General features: G+C 45.1%; 1 protein-coding gene across 4 annotated transcripts in view; it reads left to right on the plus strand.

The window, feature by feature from the left end:
• ETV6 (ETS variant transcription factor 6) overlaps positions 1-22,468 on the plus strand; it is a 235,562-nt gene that overhangs the window by 74,219 nt on the left and 138,875 nt on the right. For 3 of the 4 annotated variants that reach the window (XM_032391709.1, XM_032391711.1, XM_032391708.1), the window contains exon 2: positions 17,973-18,102. In XM_032391709.1, coding sequence (XP_032247600.1) covers positions 17,973-18,102 — 130 coding nt within the window. The remainder of the gene's footprint in view (positions 1-17,972; positions 18,103-22,468) is intronic. The other variant, XM_032391710.1, reaches the window with a different exon arrangement.

The raw sequence follows: 22,468 nt of genomic DNA on the forward strand, positions 1-22,468 counted from the left end.
TCAACTAAAAGCACCTTAGCCCCAACATCAGCACAGGATGGGGGTCATGGACCTCCGACTGAGTAAGCCTGTGGCTTCTTGATGCCCGTGGAAGTAAGGCTAAGGGAGCTGGTCTTTGGAGGACTTACCTCTTAGTGAAATCAGAATTGGTCTGTCACCTAACGTGATTTCTAGAGCAGTAGGGTAAGGCTAAAAAAGGAATACTTGTACCAGCAGTCAAATATCCACGTACATGTTGTCTCCTTTAGAGTTTCAAAGTAGTCACTTAAAAGACAAAATGTTTACTTGAATTGTACACCCCTTGCTTGTCATGGAAGAAAGATCCTCAGTTCATAGGCTCTGGGTTCAGAGACTGGCTTATCACTTATTAACATTATGCAAATTATGTAACATTGTTGAATCCCAATTTTTAAGTCTTTAAAATTGGAATTAAAATGTCAGACTTATTTGATTGCTAGGAAATTTAAATGAAATAATATATGTGCCTGCTATGTAAGAGTTGACAATAACTATTTTTCCTTTGTCGTAAGGTTTTTTTTCCTCCTCTAGACTTTAAGCTCCTTAAAGAAAGTAAATAGTTTTTCTTACTCATCTCTATATTCTCAATACCTAGCAGTATCGGGCATGTATTCATTGAATCAAAAATCGTTTAGGAAGGTCTTCAGATCATTCACTCACTCCTTCTTTAGTTGCATACGTACAGTGTGTCAGGCTCTGTGCTCGGGATAGTAGAGTCAACAGCACAAACATAGTCTGCCGCCATTTTTTTAAGTCTTTGTGAGAGAGAAATATTAATATGGATAATAGAGTAATGAATAACTTCAGTCCTTGAGGCAGGATTTAAATTTTGGAAATAGCCAAAATTACTTCGCCTCAAGTCTGATGAGTTCTTGAAACTGTTTTTGGTCAGATACAAAGAATAGCAATAAATCATTGTAACTTGGTTCTGAAAGTCCTAAAGGAGGTATTTCTAAAGTATTTCTGGGGAAGGATGGCATCACTGGAAAAAGTATAACCACATTAAAAAGGTCTGTCTTACAAGGCAGCAGAATTGATGTGAAGGGATCATAGTTTAGGTAAGGTGTTCCGGGAACTTGGAACCACGTGAAATAAGACCTAAAAACAAGTCAGATAGCTCGATGATTGGGCGGTGAACATGCCTCCTGGAGAGGAGAAGTAAGAGGAGATGAGGCAGTGTTGACAGCTCTAGCAAGATTCTTAATCTTAATCTCAGGAAACAAACTGAGGGTGCTGGAGTGGGGGGTGGGGTGGGAGGGATGGGGTGACTGGGTGATGGACACTGGGGAGGGTATGTGTTCTGGTAAGCGCTGTGAATTGTGCAAGACTGTTGAATCTCAGATCTGTACCTCTGAAACAAATAATGCAACATATGTTAAGAAAGAAAAAAAGAAGAAGAATGTAGCAGGAGGGGAAGAATGAAGGGGGGGAAATCGGAGGGGGAGAAGAACCATGAGAGACAATGGACTCTGAAAAACAAACTGAGGGTTCTAGAGGGGAGGAGGTTGGGAGGATGGGTTAGCCTGGTGATGGGTATTGAGGAGGGCATGTTCTGCATGGAGCACTGGGTGTTATGCACAAACAATGAATCATGGAACACTATATCTAAAACTAATGATGTAATGTATGGGGATTAACATAACAATAAAAAAAATTTATAAAAAAAAAAAGATTCTTATGTAGATAGTTGGACTTAAAACTTTATCAATAAGTCATTAGGTGGCCCTAGGGGAAAACACAAGACAAAAGATTGAGTTTGTGTTAGCACCAAGAAATGCTCTTGGTGAGATTATCTAATGAGGCTCATTTAATCCATCCATCCTTCCTTCCATCCATCCATCCATCCATCCATCCATCCATCCATCCATGAGTGCCTAGTGCCAGCCCACAGGCACTGCTCTAGGTACAAAAGGAACAGAATAGGCAAGTCCCTGGTCACGTGGAGTTTTCTGCTAATGACAGCCTTCCCTCCTGGGTGAGTGGGAGGGTCTGGGGCACCAGGGTGCTGTCGGGGATCTAAGAAGCAGGTGAAGGTGAGGTAGGCCCCCAATATGGATATAGACAAGAAAATGGAAGTCCAAGCTCCCTCAAGCCATCAACCCGGAAATAAGAAACTGAAGTCAAGACCTAGATCCAGACTCAGGGGCAGATTTGCAGAGAAGGGCAGGCGTGCACAGATTGGGGGGGGGGCTTGGCCTGAGACAGGAGGAGAGGCAAGACAGGAAACCCTGAATAGGCAGTGGAGCCCATGCAGGGGAGGGAACTGTTTAAAGCTCTGAGTTGCGATGATAGAGCTGAAAACCTCTACTCAACTATAGGAAGTTGTCTTAGCATCTTTATTGAACTAGAAAGTGATCGACAACTGCGTTTTTATTTAGGTGTTAAGACATTCTAGGTCAGGGCGCCTAGGTGGCTCAGTCGTTAAGCGTCTGCCTTCGGCTCAGGTCATGATCCCGGGGTCCTGGGATCGAGCCCCGCACCGGGCTCCCTGCTCCGCGGGAAGCCTGCTTCTCCCTCTCCCACTCCCCCTGCTTGTGTTCCCTGTCTCGCTGTGTCTCTCTCTGTCAAATGAATAAATAAATCTTTAAAAAAAAAGACACTCCGGGTCATGTGGAGCTTTTCACCTTACCCCTCTTTGTCTGCAGTTTAGGTGTAACACAGTCAAGGCCAGCCTCTGAAAATGAGGCTGATTTCTTTTTCTAGTCTCAACCGGGGAAAACGCTGCCTGTTCTTCTCTTCCCAGTGATCTGTTGTGTACACGTAAAATGCTACAAGACATATGAATTTTTTGTTAGTTCTTGATGAAAGTTGTGGACCAGGGAGGCAGCAATTCGTCTTTGAACCTAGGTCTGAAAGTAGTGAGAACCACTGCATGAGGAGAATGCAACATGGTTTGCGTGGCCTTTTTCCTGTATTTTAACTCAGTTGATTTACTCAAAACCTCGTCAGTCAGTCAGTACACTTGTCTCCATTTTGAGATGGGTTTACTCAAAACCTCGTCAGTCAGTCAGTACACTTGTCTCCATTTTGAGATGGGATCATGACCTCAGCCGAAGGCAGACGCCCAACCAACTGAGCCACCCAGGTGCCCCCTTGTCTCCATTTTGTAGCTGAGGACATAGAGCCGCAAGTCTGCCCTCCCTTCGTTTTGCAGTTTTTGTCGTTTCAGTGGGAAGAATCAGCGTGCGGGGAATATTGAGCGTTTGTTCAGGCTCACACTTGTGTTGTTCTTCAGTCTTGTGAGGAAGAGAAGGCACATGCAGATGGGCTAGAATCGCTAGAAGGGTAAATGTAAGTTGGGTTACAGCTGTTGAGGTTAGACTTAGTAAGAGATGGAGCGTATGGGGGGAGGGATGCTGGGATGTCCTTCCGGTGGAGCATCAGTCCCAGGCCAGGGCACCCGTGTTTCTTTTCAGCTTCTGCTTTCCCTGCTGCAGGGAGTCAGCCAGGCAGGTGAGCGTGGGTCCAACCGCGACTTGCTGTCAGGGAACTTAGAATCGTATCATGTACTCTGTATAGGGCTTTACTTCCACTTTGGTTCTGTTTTCTCCTGACTAGATACATCATTCCTCTGATGAGTGCAAAGGGTCTTCTGAGAAGTTTAAACCTCTATTTTATGGTTCAGAATTATAGATGGGAGAAATAATTATTATTAAACAGAGTGCCCAAAGCTTTAGGAGTTCCAGGTGGGTTATATTTCTAGGCATCGCCTAAGAAAGGTTGTGGCCAAGTTCAAGGACATCCAAGTGAGTGCAGGTTGCAATGCACAGTGATCATTTATATTGGGGAGAAGAGCTGAAGCTGCAAAGTGGTGTCCTGAACAAACTTGTTCTGCAGCTCCCAGGGAAATTTGTTAGATAGTTAAAAAGAGGGAGCGAGCGAGCGAGAGAAGATCGATATTGATAAGAAGAAGAAAGTAAAAGACTTCTCTTGATGGAGTCCAAACTCCTCTGGGTTCTTTCTGCTGAGTGCTGAGAGACTCATCGTCACCAAGTAGAGGGGCAGGAGGTATCTCTGTCCCCTTTGTCCTTCTCTGTAAATGGCTTCCAGTTTAGAGGACTCTAATGACTGACCATGGCAATTGGAGAAATGCAAGAAGAGGACCATGGGCCATCTGTAGTCATTGTCTACCCAGAGTTCATGATGTTTCAGAAAGGATGTGGGATAACATCACACATTATGACCTCCACTCATTCCTGTGGGGTGCTCACTGTCCCAGTATCTAACCCACAATATGCAGTAGCTATATATGGAAATGGCTAGTGCAACAGAGAAGCTGAGTTCTTAACTTATTTCATTTTATTTATTTATTTATTTTTAAGATTTTATTTATTTATTTGACAGAGAGAGACACAGTGAGAGAGGGAACACAAGCAGGGGGAGTGGGAGAGGGAGAAGCAGGCTTCCCGTGGAGCGGGGAGCCCGATGCAGGGCTCAATCCCAGGACCCTGGGATCATGACCTGAGCTGAAGGCAGGCACTTAACGACTGAGCCACCCAGGCGCCCCTTATTTCATTTTAATTAATTTTAATTTTAAAATGTACTTGATTTTTATTAAAAATCTTTTAAAGTGTGTTTGGAACAGCTTGGGTATATGTATTTACCTTTTCAACTGTAAATTGTGTGAACTCTAAATACAGATCGAGTATTTCCAGTGAAAATTTGGTGTCTGATTTGAGCTGCAAACTAGACACTAGATTGCGAAGACCTACTGTGAAAAAAAAGAACATATCTCAATAAATGAATTGATTTGTATTTCAAAAGAATATTTTGGGGGGACCTGGGTGGCTCAGTCATTAAGCATCTGCCTTCGGCTCAGGTCATGGTCCCAGGGTCCTGGGATCCAGCCCCGCATCAGGCTCCCTGCTCAGCGGGGAGCCTGCTTCTCCCTCTGCCTACCGCTCCCCCTGGTTGTGTTCCCTCTCTCACTGTCTCTCTCTCTGTCAGATAAATAAATAAAATCTTTAAAAAAAGAGAATATTTTGGATACATTGGGTCAAATGTAATACATTATTTAATTAATTTACCTGTCCCCTTTTTTAACGTGACTAGTAGAAAATGTTAAATTACACGTGTAGCTCGCACTGTATTTCTGCTGGGCAGCCTTGGTCTAGATAATGTCCTATGCGACCCACTGGAAGTATTATTAGGACTCTTTTCGGGAAAGTTCCTAGATTTCCAAAGTTGTAGACCCATTTTCCCCATTATGTTACTATGCTTTTCTTTATATGGGTGTGTTTATGACAACTGACGGTTGGAAAACAGGTCTTAGTAAGTTCATTGAGAGGGTAGCTTTGCTTGTGTTAATCAGAATGATTTTCAAATGCATTTTCACCGCACTCAGAAACCACTGATTCTCATGCAAGCAAAGAACTACATTAGTGCTTTGTCATTTGTGTCTGTTCAGACCCCGCTCTTTTTCTTCGGGCAGAAACCTTGGTGATCGTCAGCATAGAATTGATTTGCTTGTGGCAAGGAACATGAAGAAATCCAACTAAAGGGGAATTCCATAGCTGTAAGGGACATAGGAGCCCTTTGCTAGCTAGCTCCTGTTTGGACCGTCCCAGCTCCAAGTGGTTTTCAGAGTCCCTATTTCAACTTTTTGGTTAAACTTTCCAGATCTTCCTATTTATAGATTTCGGTTGTTGGCAGCTCCGTGTTGGAGCTCTTGACACCACTGGTGAGGCTTGACTGGAGGTGACGCTGCGCTGTGCTTTCACAGCTTGGTGTGCAAGTTGGTTTCTGAAGATGCAAAGAGACTTACTATCCGCTGTAGTAGTTTCAACACCTGAGTGGATTTCAGATGCTAAAGTCACGTTCTTGCCATGATTCTATTGCTGTTGCAGAATTGTATTTTGCTTAAAGGAAGAGGAGATAAAATACTAATAACATCAAGATTGCCTGGAAACTTGAAAATTTTGTTTTAGAGGAAGAACTTAAGTTTTCAGTGGCCTTTTTCAAGAGTGTTTTTTTGTTTTTTGTTTTTGTTTTTTTGTTTTGTTTCGTTTTTAAATCAAGGAATGAATAAAGAACTCAGCTAGGTTCTTGAGTAAGCCGCTCTTCCCCTTACGGGCCACTTTATACCCAGGTTTTATCATGATGACCAAGAGTTTAAAAAGCCTTCTAGGCAGAAAGTAACTCTGTAGAAAGATGACAATTTTGAGTTTAGGACTGCTAAACTTCATCCAGAGCAGTTATGTGATTCATTCAAGAATCTTGTTAACCCTTCAACCTCAATTCCTGTATCTGTCAACTAGGTTTTGTATTAGTTGCGGTGACATGACTCTTAGGGGTGTTAGGATAGAACAGCCTGTGATTGAAGGGCTTTTGGTAATTGAAGGGTATCTTGGTAAAGAGCTTTAGCAGGCTCAAGATTTCTACTAATTTAGGGTTCTAAGATTTTATTAAGAAGTCGGCTGCTCAAGCTATTTCTTCAGATTTGAGCTGTACGAAATAAAGACCTACTCACTAGTAGCAAGGTTACTTTGGGGGCAGATGGGGTCCACTCACCCCTTTAGAATGGCACAAATGCAGCCCTGACTGCCATCATGGAAAAGAGGCTCCCCAGTCTCCAAGCTATTTGATGCGGTTCATTCTTGAGCAAGAAGGGGGTCCGGGGTCTGGGTACACGAAGACAGACAGACCCTTCTGGGTGCAAGAGGGGGAAGGGAGGGCAGGCCAGAAGTGAAATGGATTTTCATTCCTTCTTGCTTTTCCTTCACTAACCTTGTCTTGCTACACACTTCAAGTGCAGTCAGTGCTGAGAACACAGGCTCTGTGTGGAGCTCCAGAAAGTGAAGCAGGTGGGTTTAGGAGGAAGCTCCGGAGGCAGTTGGGAGAGAAGAGGAACCAGCTCAGGCACACCTGTCTAGGGCCCTTGTTCCTATGTAGTTCAGGTAGTCATTAGTCAGGAACTTCCTGAATTACACGGATAATCTCCATTTTATGGTTCAAGGCAGAACAGTAGCAACTTACTCAGGAGAGAAGGACCATTAGCAGATTGGTTGATAAGGTTTCTCTTCTTTTTTTTTTTTTTTTTAAAGATTTTATTTATTTATTTGAGAGAGAGACAGAACAAGCAGGTGAGAGGGGCAGAGGGAGAGGCAGGCTCCCCGGGACTCGATCCCAGGACGCTGGGATCATGACCTGAGCTGAAGGCAGATGCTTAACCAACTGAACCACCCAGGTGCCTGGTTAATAAGGTTTCTAAAAAACTGTTGTGAAGGATAATCAGTTAACGTGTCTTGATTTACAATATTTATTTGTTTCGTGATTCTCAGCCTTACCCTCTGCATATTGGAATCTCATGGGGAGGTTTAAAGATACTGATACCTAGCTGATTTACTTGGATACTGGAATTTTTTTTTTTTTTTTTTAAGAATTTTATTTCTTTTTTTTGAGAGTCAGAGCGAGAGAGGGAGCACAGAGGGAGAGGGAGAAGCATACTCCCCGCCGAGCAGAAAGCCCGACATGGGGCTTGATCCCAGGATACTGGGATCATGACCTGGGCTGAAGGCAGACACTTAACTGACTGAGCCATCCAGGTGCCCCAGAATTTTCTTTTTCTTCTTAAAGCTTCTCCAGATGATTCTCCTGTGCAGCCAAGATTCAGAATGCCTGATGTGGAATGTGTGTTTCCTTGATTATTAACTGATCCCGAGTCCTTGAAGTATATGGAAATTCAAGCATATTTTTCATATACTGTGGAGCCCTAGTAGTTATAATGAAGGCATGGATCTTATTAAAATAAATTGTTAGTCTTTTTTTTTTTTAAACTATCCTGAAGATAATTCTTTTTTTTTTATTTATTCATTTGAGAGAGAGACAGAGAGAGAGAGAGCACAAGCAGGGGGAGAGGAAGAGGGAGAGGGAGAAGCAGACTCCCCGCTGAGCCAGGAGCCAGACGTGGGGCTCGATCCCAGGACCTGGAGACCACAACCCGAGCCGAAGGCAGACGCTCAACCATCTGAGCCACCCAGGGGCCCCAGTAAATTGTTAGTCTTAACAACAGGGCTACAAGAGTGTAGCACAGGAATTTCCTTAATTCAAGCTGTTTAATATTCTGATAATCACTGCTGTCATCTCTGACACACAGAAATCCATTGTCAAAAACAAAACTCCGTGGTCTTTCTAACCATGACCAGAGCGAAGGAGAAGATGCCCTTTCTGAGTTCCTATCAGGAGTGTCGGGTCTAAGAATCAGGGAATTTCTAAGGTTTTTGATAAGCATAGGTAGTAGAGGTAGAAGATACTTGCCATGAGGGTTGTTACTTCTGGAAAAGTTTCTCTGAAAGAGGAAACGCGGGTGTGTGACGCTCGTAATCAGTATTCAAGGTTGTTTATATGTTACTTTTTAAAGGTGTAGAGGCTGGGGGGGGGGCGGATAGGAGATAAATTCGGCCCTAATTCCTCAGTCAGTTATAGAGTGAGGTCATGTCGATCTTGTCTTGGTTTTAATTAAGTTCTCATGTTACAACATAAAGACAGGTTTAATTCTTAAGGCATACACAAAAAGTAGTGCTTTATTTGGGACTTCTCAAATTCCCTGTCATAATAAAGCCTTGCATTTATAGAGAGCCTTTGTTTGAAGAAACTCATAATATTTTACAAGCTTAATCTCATTTATCTTTAAAATAATGTTCTGTGACAGTGGAGGGTGGGTATGGGGTATGCCAGTCTCTCAGACGGCAACGCTGAGGAGAGGTTGACCTCTTTCTTTTCCACTGCTTTTTAAGTATGGTGCTCTTACGTCATTCTGTTGAAATTATTTAGGTGGCAAACATTTTCCAGAGATATAAATCTTTTCCAGAACTAATTTGCGCTTCTTACTCTAGGTATAGTTTACAGGGCTTTTTCTGTTTATATTTATTTCTCTGCCTGAGGCAGCCCGGGAATGATCTGATCTTTGGAGCGCAAGGAAATTTGTTCAGTCTGACCATGGTAGGGGCTGTACCCCAGCCTTCTGCCTTACACACTGAGCCATGGTGGGGTGGGTGCCTCCTGGTTCGCTGCAAAGGGACCAAATCCGTGAGGCAGTTGTAGGACTTCATGCACACAGCTTCCTTGGGGCTGCCATTTTTAGAGACCTTACTCAGTTTTATTCAGTGTTTCTCTGGATTACTGTCATCTGAATGGGAATGTAAATCTTGCTCTGGTGTCAGATCTTTAAAACCTAATATTTCTTAGAGTAAAAAGATGGCTTTTTCGTTTTAAAGAAGGTCTGAGTTGCCTCCCCTGCAACCACCCCCAGCAGACAGCTGGGGTTGTGGGTAGCTTCTCTTTCTCTCTCTCTCTCTCTTCCTTTTAAGAGACTTCCAGGATACAGCCGTTCAAGAAAGAAGTGAAGATGAGCAAAGCCCAGAGTGGTGCTGTAACACAGAGAAGAAAGCTGCGTGGGGGAGGGGTGAAGGGTTTAGGAGGCACGAGGCAGCAGGTGGAAGGGGAGGAGGGACAAATGGTTAATGCACAGGTTTGAAGCAACAACCTGTGCATTAACCATGTATTCTGCCATGGTCTTAAGGTCCCAGGTCTTAAGGTCCCTCGGCCCCAGGGGACTTGGCTCCCCCACACCAGGGGCACTGTGAAGGCTCTAGAGAGCGTCGCACGGCAGGTGGAACATGCCTGGAAGGTATCTCTCCTTTGGGGGGAGAAACTGAGAAGCGCTCTCTAATGGTGCCCTTGATATAACTAAATAGCAACTCTCTCAGTTCATTACTCGTTAGCCCCAGGCAGGGACACCGCATCCTGGCTAATTGTAATAGCCACATCATTAAGGGGAATGGCATTAATGGAGGAGAAAGCAGCTAATCAAGAGCCAAACTTGGCCACTTTGTTGTGCCCAAGACATAAGCTGCTGTGAATTTAAGTACCTATTTCTTTTGCTATTAGAATTAGTTAGGAAGAAAGGATTTAGTGACCCTCTTTTCAAAAGGTTGATCCAGAGCTCTGGGGCATTTCTGGATAAATCCAACAGCAAGACTTGATTTTTCACAGGGATAACACCTGCTGCTTGTGTATAAATAAAGTCACACCACCTTTATTACACTTGTGCGACCCACTATCAGTAGGACATGCCCTCTCATGGGGTTTCCAGGAGTGGTTATGTATGTTGGTGAGCTCACCTAATCTCCGCTCAGAGCGAAAGCAGTCATCTCCATCATGGCAGGGATTCGGGGGGTAGCTGGGGCCGCGGAGCACACGTGTTTAATTTTCCCACCCAGGTCGAAAGCCTGCGACCTCACCTGTGTCAGCACTGGGTTCCAGCCAAGTGAGCTGAGCATCCTTTAAGCATAGACCTCCCTGGAAACCACAACCTGGCATGCAGAGGAATCACAGCTTGAGATTCTGCTTACAACTCATGTCAGAAATACTTAAGAAATTCAGGGGGAAAAAAAAGGGAAAGAAATTCATACCAAATCAGGGTTGGAAAGGATCTTAATTAAAATGTTTTAAATTGGAACAATAAGGAAATCTATTTGAGTTGTTTTTTTTGTTGTTGTTTTTTTGGTTTTTTTTTTTGCTTTGGTGCTTGTCTTAAAGGGGTGGCTTCTAGTTCTAGACACTAGTGCTGTTTCTAATAATATTTGGTAGAACCCTTGTATCCTGTGAGGGTCTTGGGGAGTTCTGATGGAGAGAGGAGGGGAGTGCGGTGGTGACGCTCTGTTTGGATCTGTTCTGCCCTCTGCCCACACTGTAATTAATAAGTTGTGACTCGCCAGGGGGTGTGAGATCATATAGGGACAGCATCTTGGGAGTCCTAAGGCATCTTCAAGTTCTACTTGAGTTCCTTCCCCGTGTAGGAACCCCTTGTAGAGTCACCTTCGAGCCTCAGCTTCAACTGGCTTGAGGGGGAATAATACACCACGTCCATGTTTCTAGCACAGAGGTCTAGTGGCCGGCCCTGCCCTCTAAGGTGCCCTTATCTCTGCCTCACACTAATCCTTCCCATATTTGAAGACCTCTAGAAGGATCCTTTAACTCTTCTCTTCCCCACAGGCTACATGTATCCTTAGTGCCTTTATCCATTCGTCATTTGAGAGAATGGAGTCTGCCTCTTCAGCCTATTGGAGAAGTGTCATGGGACTGTGGCCACTCAGATTTCTGGAGACAGACTCAGCTCCTTCTTTTTTTTTTTTAAAGATTTTATTTATTTATTTGACAGAGAGAGACAAAGCGAGAGAGGGAACACAAGCAGGGGGAGTGGGAGAGGGAGAAGCAGGCTTCCCATGGAGCAGGGAGCCCGATGTGGGGCTCGATCCCAGGACCCTGAGATCAGGACCTGAGCCGAAGGGAGACGCTTAACGGCTGAGCCACCCAGGCGCCCCTCAGCTCCTTCTTGGTATACAGATGTTCTCACTCGAGGCCTGACTAAATGTTGACAGGGCCTTTCCTCCTCACCGCTCCTGTCTCACTTGTACATTCAGATTTGCTGCTCACTAGATAAATGGAAAGTAGTTGAGTAAGGGAAATGTGTTCTGTTGTTGTTAAAGAAAATCTTAGAGATAAAAGTAACATATTTTTACTCAAAAATTAACCTCAGGTGAGATTTCTGAAGTCATCCTGTGCACCAGTAATCTGCAAAGGCCCTGGTGGCTCTTCGGATTGTGTCCCACAGGTAATACTTGGATGAATCCTAATGGCTACCTCTGCTCAGAGGTCTGAGAACTTCTCTCATATGTCGGGTTTAGTCCCTTCCTCAGCTAAATGCATTTACTCCCTCCGTCTGTGCTCCCAATTGGATAAGTAACAGGCTTCAGAAAGTCGGCACCCTGGCTTAGGCGGCTCTGTGGAGTGACTCTCAGGAACCCCACACAATCCTGTGAGGGGTAGGGGCACAAAGCAGTGGAATATTCCAGAGCTGCAGTGATTCTTACAAGCTTGGACTTCTCTCTGGGGATTCCCCGTAAGTTGTGAAGCCACTGACGATGGGCCAGTGCTACTTAAGTGTAGTATCTTATTTCTCCTGTTTAAACCAGTCATACCATCTCATGAGCTGGAGACTTCAACGGCATTGCTTAACCCCTGTGATCTTCAGGTCAGGTTCCTTGTGTGGAATGGACATGATCGTGCCTTCCCTGCAGGGTTATTGTGAGTCTAAAATAAAGGCTTCATGGCAAGCACATTCCAAGTGCTCTCTGAATGCTAGCTCCCCTTCCTGATGGTTGCAGTGACCTTATCTTACAACTAAGATCGGCACATCTGTTCTGAGGGGTGTAGGTATTTATTATGAGGGCCCATGTACGTGTATGGGTAAAGTGATACAGGATTTTAGATATTGGGGCCATCTTGGAAATTCGAGGACTTGACGGTGGCAGAATTTATAATGCCCAGTACAGGCGTTGGCTCCTAGTGGACACTTGATGAATGCTGAAGTATTTCGTAACAACCATAGGGAAAAAAAAAATACCCTCGTGACCTCTTACAGCAATGTTTGACCAGGGGGCCCATTGCTCACATTTCTTTTTATTCACTTTGCTGTGCACAGATAACATAGTTCTGGGCAAAAGAAAGGCTTCAGATGCTGTAACTAATTGTGTCTGATGGATACGCTATTAGGCCGGGAAGGTGAGGAAGGGGCTACTTCAGTTGTAAATATACAGGAATCTGCATATTTCAGGTCCTGAACCCGTCTGCTCAAATGTCCAAGGCAAGAGCCCTTCGTAGACCAGTGAAGCCAGGCTCCTAGGAAGATTTCCCATTGGTGTGTGTGTGGTTTGTCGGGTGCATCCTCCCACACCCCTTCCAAGGGCTGAATGGGCATCTGGGCGACACGGACAGAAGCTGCAGGGAACAGGAGTGTAGCTCCACCTATCCTAATTTGCACAGGGTATCCCCACTTTTTTCCCCCTGAAATTATTGGAGGCACGGGAAAAGCCAAAGACCGATTGGGCAGTACAAATCCAGTGGCTTGGCACCCAGAGGGATGTTTCTCTCAGGAGAGGAGCTAAGAGGAGGGTCTGCTCGGGCTGCTGGTATAGATGTCTCCTGGAGCCCCTAGGGGATGGAAAGCTAGCATCACAACATCACTGCTGGGATTTGATGGAGCTGGTTTTCTACTTCAGAGTTCATGTCTGAATACCTCAGATCCCCAGGTATATATATCCCAGATCCTAAGGCATACGGCTTCCTTCTGGGGAAATGCCAAAGCCGCCGTGGCCTGTGGCTCTGGGTACAGTGTGTATTTAGAAAAGCAGACTGGGGTTTGCATCTTTCCCCAAGTTCTCCAAGTTGATCTCGCCACCTTTGGGGGTGAACAAAATATTCAACGTGAATTTTCAAGTGAAAGAAATTGGCATTCGAGAGTGTGTTAGTTCAGGTTCTTGTGCATGTCTGTTTGCATCCACTGTGCCAAAAACCTCGAAAACCGTGCCACTCCAGTTTCTGTCTTGCTCAGTTTTTGGGTGACATCTGGATTTCACTGGTTAATGAAAGCTCTAGCCGCCACTTTGCGTCATTTTGCAGCCAGAAGCATGTACTTAAATAATTGTGCATTTCGGCTTCAGTTTAGTGAATCTTGGTAAATCGCTTCCTACAGGAGAGACATGTCTTCTCTTCGGTCTGTAGACGACAGACTGTAGTAACAAGCAAGCATCAGCTTTCCCCGGCAGCTTTCCTAAAACCCTGCAGGGGGAAAAAGAGCTCCTTCCCTGCAAAGCTTGAGCATCACCAGCGTGCCCGCTGGACCTCGGGTGCCTGCTATTTGCCATCTTGGCTGAGGTGTCAGTTTCAGGCGGTGAAGGGACACCAGAGTGCAGCAGGAGGCAAGGGCACCTGTGGAATTTTTACCATAGTTCCCTGAGAAGTGGTCACCCCGTCTGTTTCTGTGGCACTCTTCCTCCTCAGGCCTGTACACGACGGGCTTCAGAAACCCTCCTTGGGGTCATCTGGCATTCGTAGTGGGTTTGGGGGCTACTTTGGGAAAATAGTGCCTAAATCCGGGACGTCTCCGCTTTAGAGGAATCTTTAAAATGACCTGTAAACCATCTTTTTGCAAGTACAACCAGACTTTGCTTCCGTTTTTCTCAGTTCCAGAAACGCTTTATCTTTATTTCCAGAAAGTTAATATTTAATTAGCAACAGGCTCTAAGTGTCTCAACCCTTCAGCCTCTTTAAAGAACTAATGGTGTAAAAACAAATGTGTAAATGCACCAGGGGGATCCCGATGATTTATGGAAGCTCTATATTGAATAATTTTGAAAAGGGAAGACGTTTTTGGTAATAATATTCATTGTTTGACTCTTCAGTTCTGTGATATGCCGTCATGGGGTGGGGAGGAGGGAGAGGAAAATACCATTCTCCTCCAGAGCGTAAAATCTTTAAGATTATTTTATGTGATAGTCACAGGTTCCTAAGCACTTGATTTAAAAATGAGCAGAATCCAGTGGGTACCCTTCATTGGCCCTTCATGGTTTGGGGGAGGAAGGAGGACAGGGAATAGACCTCATTTTGGGTCTGGTAGTTAAATGCTTGCAGCAACCCTACTCCATATTCCATTTAAATTAAAAAAAAAAAAAAGAAAAGCTTTCTATAATGGTTAGTGAAATTTACATTTCATCCCTTGCCTAAAACTATTTTTAGCCTTATTTTCTCTTTTCAGAGCTTTGTGCTGCTCCCCGCCCCCCGCTCCCCATTAGGTGCTTCCCTTTTGTTCTGTAGGTTGGTTCGATAGTTTGTATCTGCAAATTTGAGAGCCGCACATTTTATTTTTTTAGCATATAAACAATAATGTAACCACATCACGGCCTTTTCAGTCACATCATTGACCTCCGCGGGCAGTTTATCCCCCTACAACACTTGAATGCATTAATATCACTGTCTGTAGCATTTTAATTTAATTAGAGCAGTGGTTATAATCCTCTTGGGAAAATCGTTATCCCCTCTGTACTGTTAAAATAAAACACCTCTGGTTTTCATCCGACGACAGTTTGCTTTTGAGGTGAATGAGCTGTAAGCGGGTACTCCCCTTCCCTTTGTTAGGGTCAGGCCACAGAAGCAGTTGTGAGGATAAAGAGGTTTGCTTGATTTGAGAAACTGGATGTCCTTAAGTCTCTCTGTCTAGATGTCTCCATCTGAGATGGTGTTTGTTTCCTATTTCTAATTGCTGATAGCCTGCAGGTTGTGCCTTGTCGATGTTAAGTGCCTGGTTATAGGAATAGATGAAAAAACGTGAACCATGTGAGTCGCCCTAGAAATTAACAGAAAGAGAGACAAAGGGAGATAAGCCTGCAGTGTGGGATTCGCAGGTGTGTGTTTTGTTCGGTCGGGAGAGGAGCCCACGTCCTGGGCGGTGTCCTTTCCGGGGTCCCCTGAGTGCTCTGCTGGTTGCTGAACCCGGGGTCAGGGTAGGTGTGTAATTTGTGCCAGCATATTGCTCAAGGTCTTAGAAGCGTATTTTGCTTTTCCCCCTCTTGGTCAAGGTACCCTCTCTTCTGCTGCTACTGACAAATCTCTTCATGGAACCTTTTAAAAAGAGCTTCCTGTCCCGAGCTTATGGTGTTGCATGGAATATCGCTGGGTAGAAACGAGAATGTAGAGTCTGTCTCCATCTAGAATTGCTTGGACATGGGGGGTGGTATAGAATCCCAGGGCGAACACTGGAGTGTGGCAATTCAGTCGAGCAGGAAGGACAGGCAACCACGACGAAGTGCGCACATGGCGGGTGGGGGGGGGGGGCGTGCCTCCTGAGAAAGGACGGTGAAATGAAGGGACAGCAGTGATAATTTAGCAAGTCAGAATATATACATTTTAAAGGTGATACCTAGCTTGACTCTTAGAAGTAGGCTAGAGGTAGATTTCCCAGGAAACAAAGTAAAATCCGTTTTGGGGGCTGGGTTTCTTCCATTTTTGCCCTCGATGGACTTGGTGAGGGGCGAGGGAGCTGGGATGACGTGGCCTGTCCCAGGGACCACTTGCAGGATCTGGTGAGTCTCTCTTTGCTTTAAGACACAGTCATCGTATTATGAAATGCCATCTTTTTTTTCTCGCACTTGTGCCATGCCATTTGAAAAACTCTTTGGCTGCACTATGTTTTCTTCATCAACAGTTTCACTTCTGCAAAAACCCTAACAAAACAAAGCTATTTCTGGGAATAAAGTTAACGGCAGATAAGATATCTAGACATATATTGGGACTGGGTTATTTTTTTTTTTTTCCCAAGAGTTGAAGTGTGTGGAGAATTTGTTAAAACAGACTGTGTTTAGAATGCTTAAAAAGCTCACCTCACTTTGAAAAACTCTTAAACAGATTTTGTATGTGTTCCATAGGTGTGTTGATGTCTTTGCCTCTTTCACCCCCAAAACCCCAAACCAAACACCAAAAAGTATAACTCCTCCTTAAGCTAGAGTTGCTCAAAATATGTGTGATGTTTGGTAAAATTTAAGAAAAGTGAAGTTGAAGCTTTGGCTCTGGGTGACCTTTCACTGGACATCTTGATTGAGACAGAAATGAAATCTAGGATGTGTACTCCTGCCTTTAATTAAGAAATTCACAAGGTAAGTTTAGGATGTATGTCTAAATGGAAATATTCCAAATGCCCTAGTTGCTGGTAGAGGATGCCTCAGGGAAGGTATAGCGATTCCATTCGGAAATTACAGAAATATGTATAGATTAATTTAAAATTGAAACTTCCTACCACAACCACCAAACTTTCCAGGCTCTGAGCAGAAGAGAAGCTTTAAGTTGGTTATAGAGCCAGGGGGGACTCCCCTGCTTCCCTTTGCACATTTGATGGAATATAAAATGTTGGAGAAACGTCTTTCCAAAACATAAACACCCCCTTTGCTTTATTTCCATCTGTGATTTTTCTTTTGCTCCTGATTTTTGTTTTTTGATTTTGATTTTTTCATAATGGCATCTTACTGATCTTTTTCCCCCAACTAATTTTGGACCTTGTATGTCCCACTTTACTTTGCCCAGTTGAACCACAGAAACAAATGGAAGTTATGTTTATTTATGTATGGACTTTAAGTCAGAGTAGTTGATCTAACATGCAAATTGCACTGCTCTTCTAGCTGAACATAATAGTCAGTTCCTTGCCATTATTTGCTGTGTTTTAACTTAAAGCCTAGTAATAATCCTTCCCATCCCATCCAGTTGTTTTAATTGATCTAACAAACACTGTTTGAATTTAAACAGTGTATCTGCAGAAGTCCTCCTCCCCCTTTTCCTTGTCAGTTGAGTAAGTATCTTCAATTAAACAGTACTTGCCTTAACTGCAGACAGTTCTTGAATGAGCTCTGAAATACTTCAGAAGGAAGGGAAGTATCGATTCTGAGTTGGAGAATGAAGGGACAAGGAGCTGCCATTAATGTTGCAGATAATTCCCTGCTATAAAGGAAAAAAAATAAACAGTGGATATTTTTGGTTTATAATGAGATAGGTAGACCATAGAAGAATCTTGCTGTAGATTTATGAACTAAATCTAGAACTTACAGGCCATCACTTTGAGCTCACCTCTCATTGGATCTGAGTACAGAATCATATTTGTATTAGAAGCTGGGGATGTTGCCAGAGAAGAGGAAACATGGTTTTAATGTATGGGTGACATTAATTATGGGACTTGGACAAGCAATTTTTGAGAGAGTAGTCTTTAAGCCATTCTCTTGGATATGCTGTTTCCTTTCCTCCACCTTGTCTCTCCTCTTCACTTGAAGGAACCACTAGCGCAGAGAGGGGGAAATGGACACCTATTGACCCGAGTCCAAAGAAGCCCTATGTTCAGCCTTTCCATAGCCTTTTTATAAATCCCAAATGCTGGAGATCTGAAAGACAACTAAGTGGATGGAGTGTCTGGAGAGGGGGCGAGGGGGATTGCTGTGAAGCCTGATCCACCTGCGCTCAAATGCCCCCTCTCTCCCCTTTGCTCCCCACCCCTCTCCCTGATTTCACACCCAAGTCAGTTCTAAGCCTTCATTGTCTTCTCCCCCCTCCCCTCTTCCTGCCCTTCTTTCTAACAGCAGGAACGAATTTCATATACACCTCCGGAGAGCCCGGTGCCGAGTTACGCTTCCTCGACTCCACTTCATGTTCCAGTGCCCCGAGCGCTCAGGATGGAGGACGACTCGATCCGTCTGCCCGCGCACCTGCGTGAGTGTTCGCGTGTGCGTGGGGCTGGGAGGGAGGACGCACAACACCATGGCCAGAAGGACAGACAGACTGAGAGGGGAATGATTGACTGGGCGGGGGCGCCGGGCTTTGGACCAGAGAGGGGCAAGCTCTGAAATTGTCACTCGGCGCCCACTTTGCGAAGCTGCTTTGCAGCCCATTGAAAAGCTTGAGACTCCTGGCCCTTGCTGCCACGTTACCGCCAACATCTGGAGACGTGTACTATAGGGCAGAGTGCACTCGATCTCCTGAGAGGCAAAGTGAACTTTTTTTGGAAAGTTTGTCTCCCTAAGTTCACACTTGACTTCTCTTTTTAGGATTTTCATAAGACCCTAAATTTTGGGCAGTTTCTGAGTCAGACTCCTTCCCTGCTTTGCTTTTAGGCTATGTGTTCTTCCTTTCTTTACAGAGCCTCCCCCCCTTTTTTCTTTTTTTTTAAATGCATGCTGGCTGCTTTTTGCTTCATTTTACTGCCTAGATATGGCCTCTCCGTTCCGTCCTTTCTTCTCCTCTCCTCTCCTGTTCTCTTGTACCTGCCTTGCCTCTGTGGCTCTGGTCAGTTTGCACTCTTTCCACCTTTCTCTCTCAGATCATCTCTTCCCCCTGCCTCTCCCAGCTCCCTGTCTGAATCTTCTACTGCAGCTTGGCAGAGCATCAGGGCCAACACACTTGTGCTCTTGGGGCCAGCCTCCAAAGCAGCCGACACCTGTCATTTCCTTTTTGTCTTTCTTTCCTGTGCTGCCACCCAGCCTACATGATACAGCGTGATGGGGCAGCTGGGGAGAATGAGTCACCTGATTCCCACCCTGATCACAGTGGCCAAGAAAATGCCAGGTTTTCTGGCTTGAACATTGTCCCGAGGGCACAGGTCCAGGTTGTAGAAGACACGGGGGGTCACCTTGGCCCTATCTTGGCTCCCCGGGATATTTGCCTCCTCTCATTCCATCCCTCTTCAGAAGCCAGAAGGTTGCTTGCTGAAAGTGGAGAACAAAAAGAGACAGAGGATGTAGGCTCCTCTTTGCTCGCCCTGTGAGAATTCAGGGAATCAGGTGACTGTGTTGCTGGGAGGTCGCAGGGGAATGTTGCTGGCTATCCCTTCTCCTCCAGTGAGGAGGTAGCTGGGATTATGGGGAGGAGCTGAGGGCCATGGGAGCCCTTCCTTCCCCTCCTCCAGCTTGCTGCGTCCGTCTGTATTTACAAAGTTGCTGTAAGTGACAGCACATTCCAGCTTCACTTGGGCAAGGACAGAGCTCCACTCTCCCATCTTCTCCACAATGAACTTTTAAAGATGAGATTGGGACTGTAGCCGTGTCATGCCGTGCGAGGGTCATGACGGCAGGCTCTCCTGTCCTTGGTAAACCGGAGTGTTGGGGCCCCAGGGGAGTAGACGGGACTGGAAAAGATACCGGAGTCAGGTAATAGCATCTTTTCCTCCAGAAGCTGTCCTTGACTGGTATATTCACTTCAGGAGTAGTCACTTCCAAATCGAACACGCTGTGCCATGCTGGCAAAACCCTCCTACTGTCTAATCTCGTTCATTTATTTGTTCCGCAAATAGTTACTGGTTATCTGTGCTGCGCCGGACACTCTTCTGGGTGCTGGGGATACCGAAGCGAGCAAAGCAGACCAAACTCCTTGCCCTTACAGAGTTTAAAGTCTAGTACAGAGAAGAAAAATGTATGAACGCTTGGCCCAAACAGAGATTTCTCTCATAGCTTTTTATCCCTTTGAGACATCCCCCGCAAGGAGGCCCTAGCTCTTGGTTCGCCTCTGGATGCCTTTATTTTTGGAAGCCCTTTCACCACAGGACTGCCTGCCCATAAGTAGTTACCATGGCAGAAGAAACAAAGAAGCACACCAAACTAGCTAGTTAGAAGGTCTTCATTCTTAATTAGTTCTGCTGTTAAACTAGCTGGTTGACTGTGAGTCAGTCATTATAATACCCAGTTTTCCTACCAGACAATATTGTGACGCGACAAGAGAACGTTTAACGGCCCTCTTCACTTTAAGCTATCATAATCTCACTTAGGGAGTCCTTCTCCATACTTGGAACCATCTCTTCTATATCAACACTGTTTCCGGAGTAGACGGTTTCCTCATGGGCCTCAGCTGGGCTGCCTACCACTGCAGTACAGGGCCTACCATGCGCCTAGCACACAACTGTAATAGCTTATATTTGTTGTGGGATTGCCCTGGTCCAGGAACTGTGTGGAGTCCTCTATGGAAACTATTTTATTTAATTCTCCCAGCAGTACCTGTAGGGTAGATGTTCTTTTAACATTCACATCACGCATAAGGAATTTAGGGCTTAGAGAATTTAAGGAACCTGCCAAAGTCACATAGTTAGTAGGGGGTAGAGTTGGGATTCAAACTCAGCTCCGTCTGACTCCGGAGCCTTGGCTCTTGTCTATTATGCTACTATGTAAGTGTGTTTAATAAGTACTTTTTGGATAGAGGGATGAATTCAGGGTTGACACGTAGCCAGTATTCAACAATGTGGCTATAGTGGCAGAAATGATTTATGGCTTGAATCTTCTAACTGGTCAATGAATTGTGGAATACTTTATGTCCCTTGGATGGATCCCCACATATATAATGATCAGATATAGGATTGTAGCATATTACTGCCGACCTTAGAATATAATCAGGTGTTAGAGTATGGATTCAGGTCAGGGCGATGCCTCCTCACTGGCAGCCTGACTTTGGAGACCTCCCGGGTAATCTGCATGAGCCCTGTTGGTCCTGACATCTGGACTGAATCCTCTGAAAATGGAGGCTCCCAGGCTCTTGCTGTTTGTCCTCAGCTGGGGCTTTCCACATGCGGCTGAGCTGCCCTCCTCCTTCTCCTGTTCCAGGATTCAGCTGCCCATCGAGCTGTTTGAGAAACATCTCATGTAGCCCCTAGGATGGTTGAGGCTGTGCCATATACTTGAAGATGCATCCCAGCTGGGTTTCCAAACCTAAAAGAAAATAAATATTCTAACAAGGGAATTGGGTTATTGCTGTTTTAATCTGGGATTCCAGACAATTCCCAATGGAATGCTCATGGAAAGTACGGGGAAGAATCTGGAAGCCAAGGCAGCAGCAGGACATTTATGGTATTGCTAGGTTGAAAGCATTTTTAGCTGCTTGTTTTAAAGAGATACTCCCCAGACTGGTGTGCCTCAAAGTCGTTTCTTTTCAAACCATTTGTCTTCATTGATCTCCCGATAAACCTTCTTGCTTAACTCTTTTTCTCTTTTCGTTCTTAAGTCAAAATATATCCTTTCCTGGTTGGAGGGAAGGCAGGGCTCATAATAGTGAAGATTCTCATACTGAGGGTTTCTCACCATTTTGTTCTGCAAACCCCAGGATTACCCAATCTGAAGACACAGTGTGACAAATTAGCAAGCTATTGAGAAGTAGAAAGTAATGCCTTTCCTTCTATTTGCCTATGATAAAAACAAAGTGATAAATGGAGCAAAGTGTTAAGTTGTGATTATAGAGGACTTGCTAGGGCCAGGTTGGGTAGTCTGGGCCCAGGAAAGGAGGAGAGCCAAGGGGAGGGGGGCCAGCCCCGAGCCATCCTGGCCTGGCCTCCTCGCTGCCCACATGTGCAGGCCGGGCCTGTCAGCAGTCCTGCAGCAGATTTCTGGAACCTGCCTGTTTTACTAGGAGAGCAGACACAAGTATGTTTATTGAGAAGATAGAAAGGGCTTCTTCTTTATATTTTTTCCTCCTTCTACAAAGGGTACTGACTTATTTTTTAAGCTTGAGGGTAGAAGAGCTGAAGTACAACAATTATAGCAGGTGGGTGGAAGACACAAAGTTCTAGTCCTTAATGGGAACTGAGCCTCTCGTTGTACCTTGAAAACACTTAAAGGACCAAAGATCCCCGAGAGTCCCTAGAGGAGCTCACTCTTGATTCTCCAACCACTGAAGGCCATTGCCTCATTCTCACTAGGGGCCTCATGATGTGAGGCCCCTTCCTTCCTTCCTTCCTTCCTTTCTTCCTTTCTTTCTAAAGATTTTTCATTTATTTATTTGAGAGAGAAGAGCGCGAGCACGAGCAGAGAGAGGGGCAGAGGGAAAAGCAGACTCCCAGCTGAGCAGGGAGCCTGACACAGGACTCAATCTCAGGATCCTGGGATCTTGACCTGAGCTGAAGGCGGATGCTTAACCGACTGAGCCACCCAGGCACCTCTGGCGGGGAGACTTTTCTAATTTGTCTGCCCAAAGACCACCTTCTTGTAAATTCCTGGGGAGGTGTGCATGGTGAGGGGGCAGCCATAGGTGCCTCGTGAGATGGTGCCAACCCTCAGCCTCTAACAGTGATGCTCAGCGCTGCCCATCTGATTATAGTAAGTAT

The sequence above is a fragment of the Phoca vitulina genome, unplaced genomic scaffold (assembly GCF_004348235.1).
Source record: "Phoca vitulina isolate PV1807 unplaced genomic scaffold, GSC_HSeal_1.0 scaffold64, whole genome shotgun sequence".
Classification (NCBI taxonomy): Eukaryota; Metazoa; Chordata; class Mammalia; order Carnivora; family Phocidae; genus Phoca; species Phoca vitulina.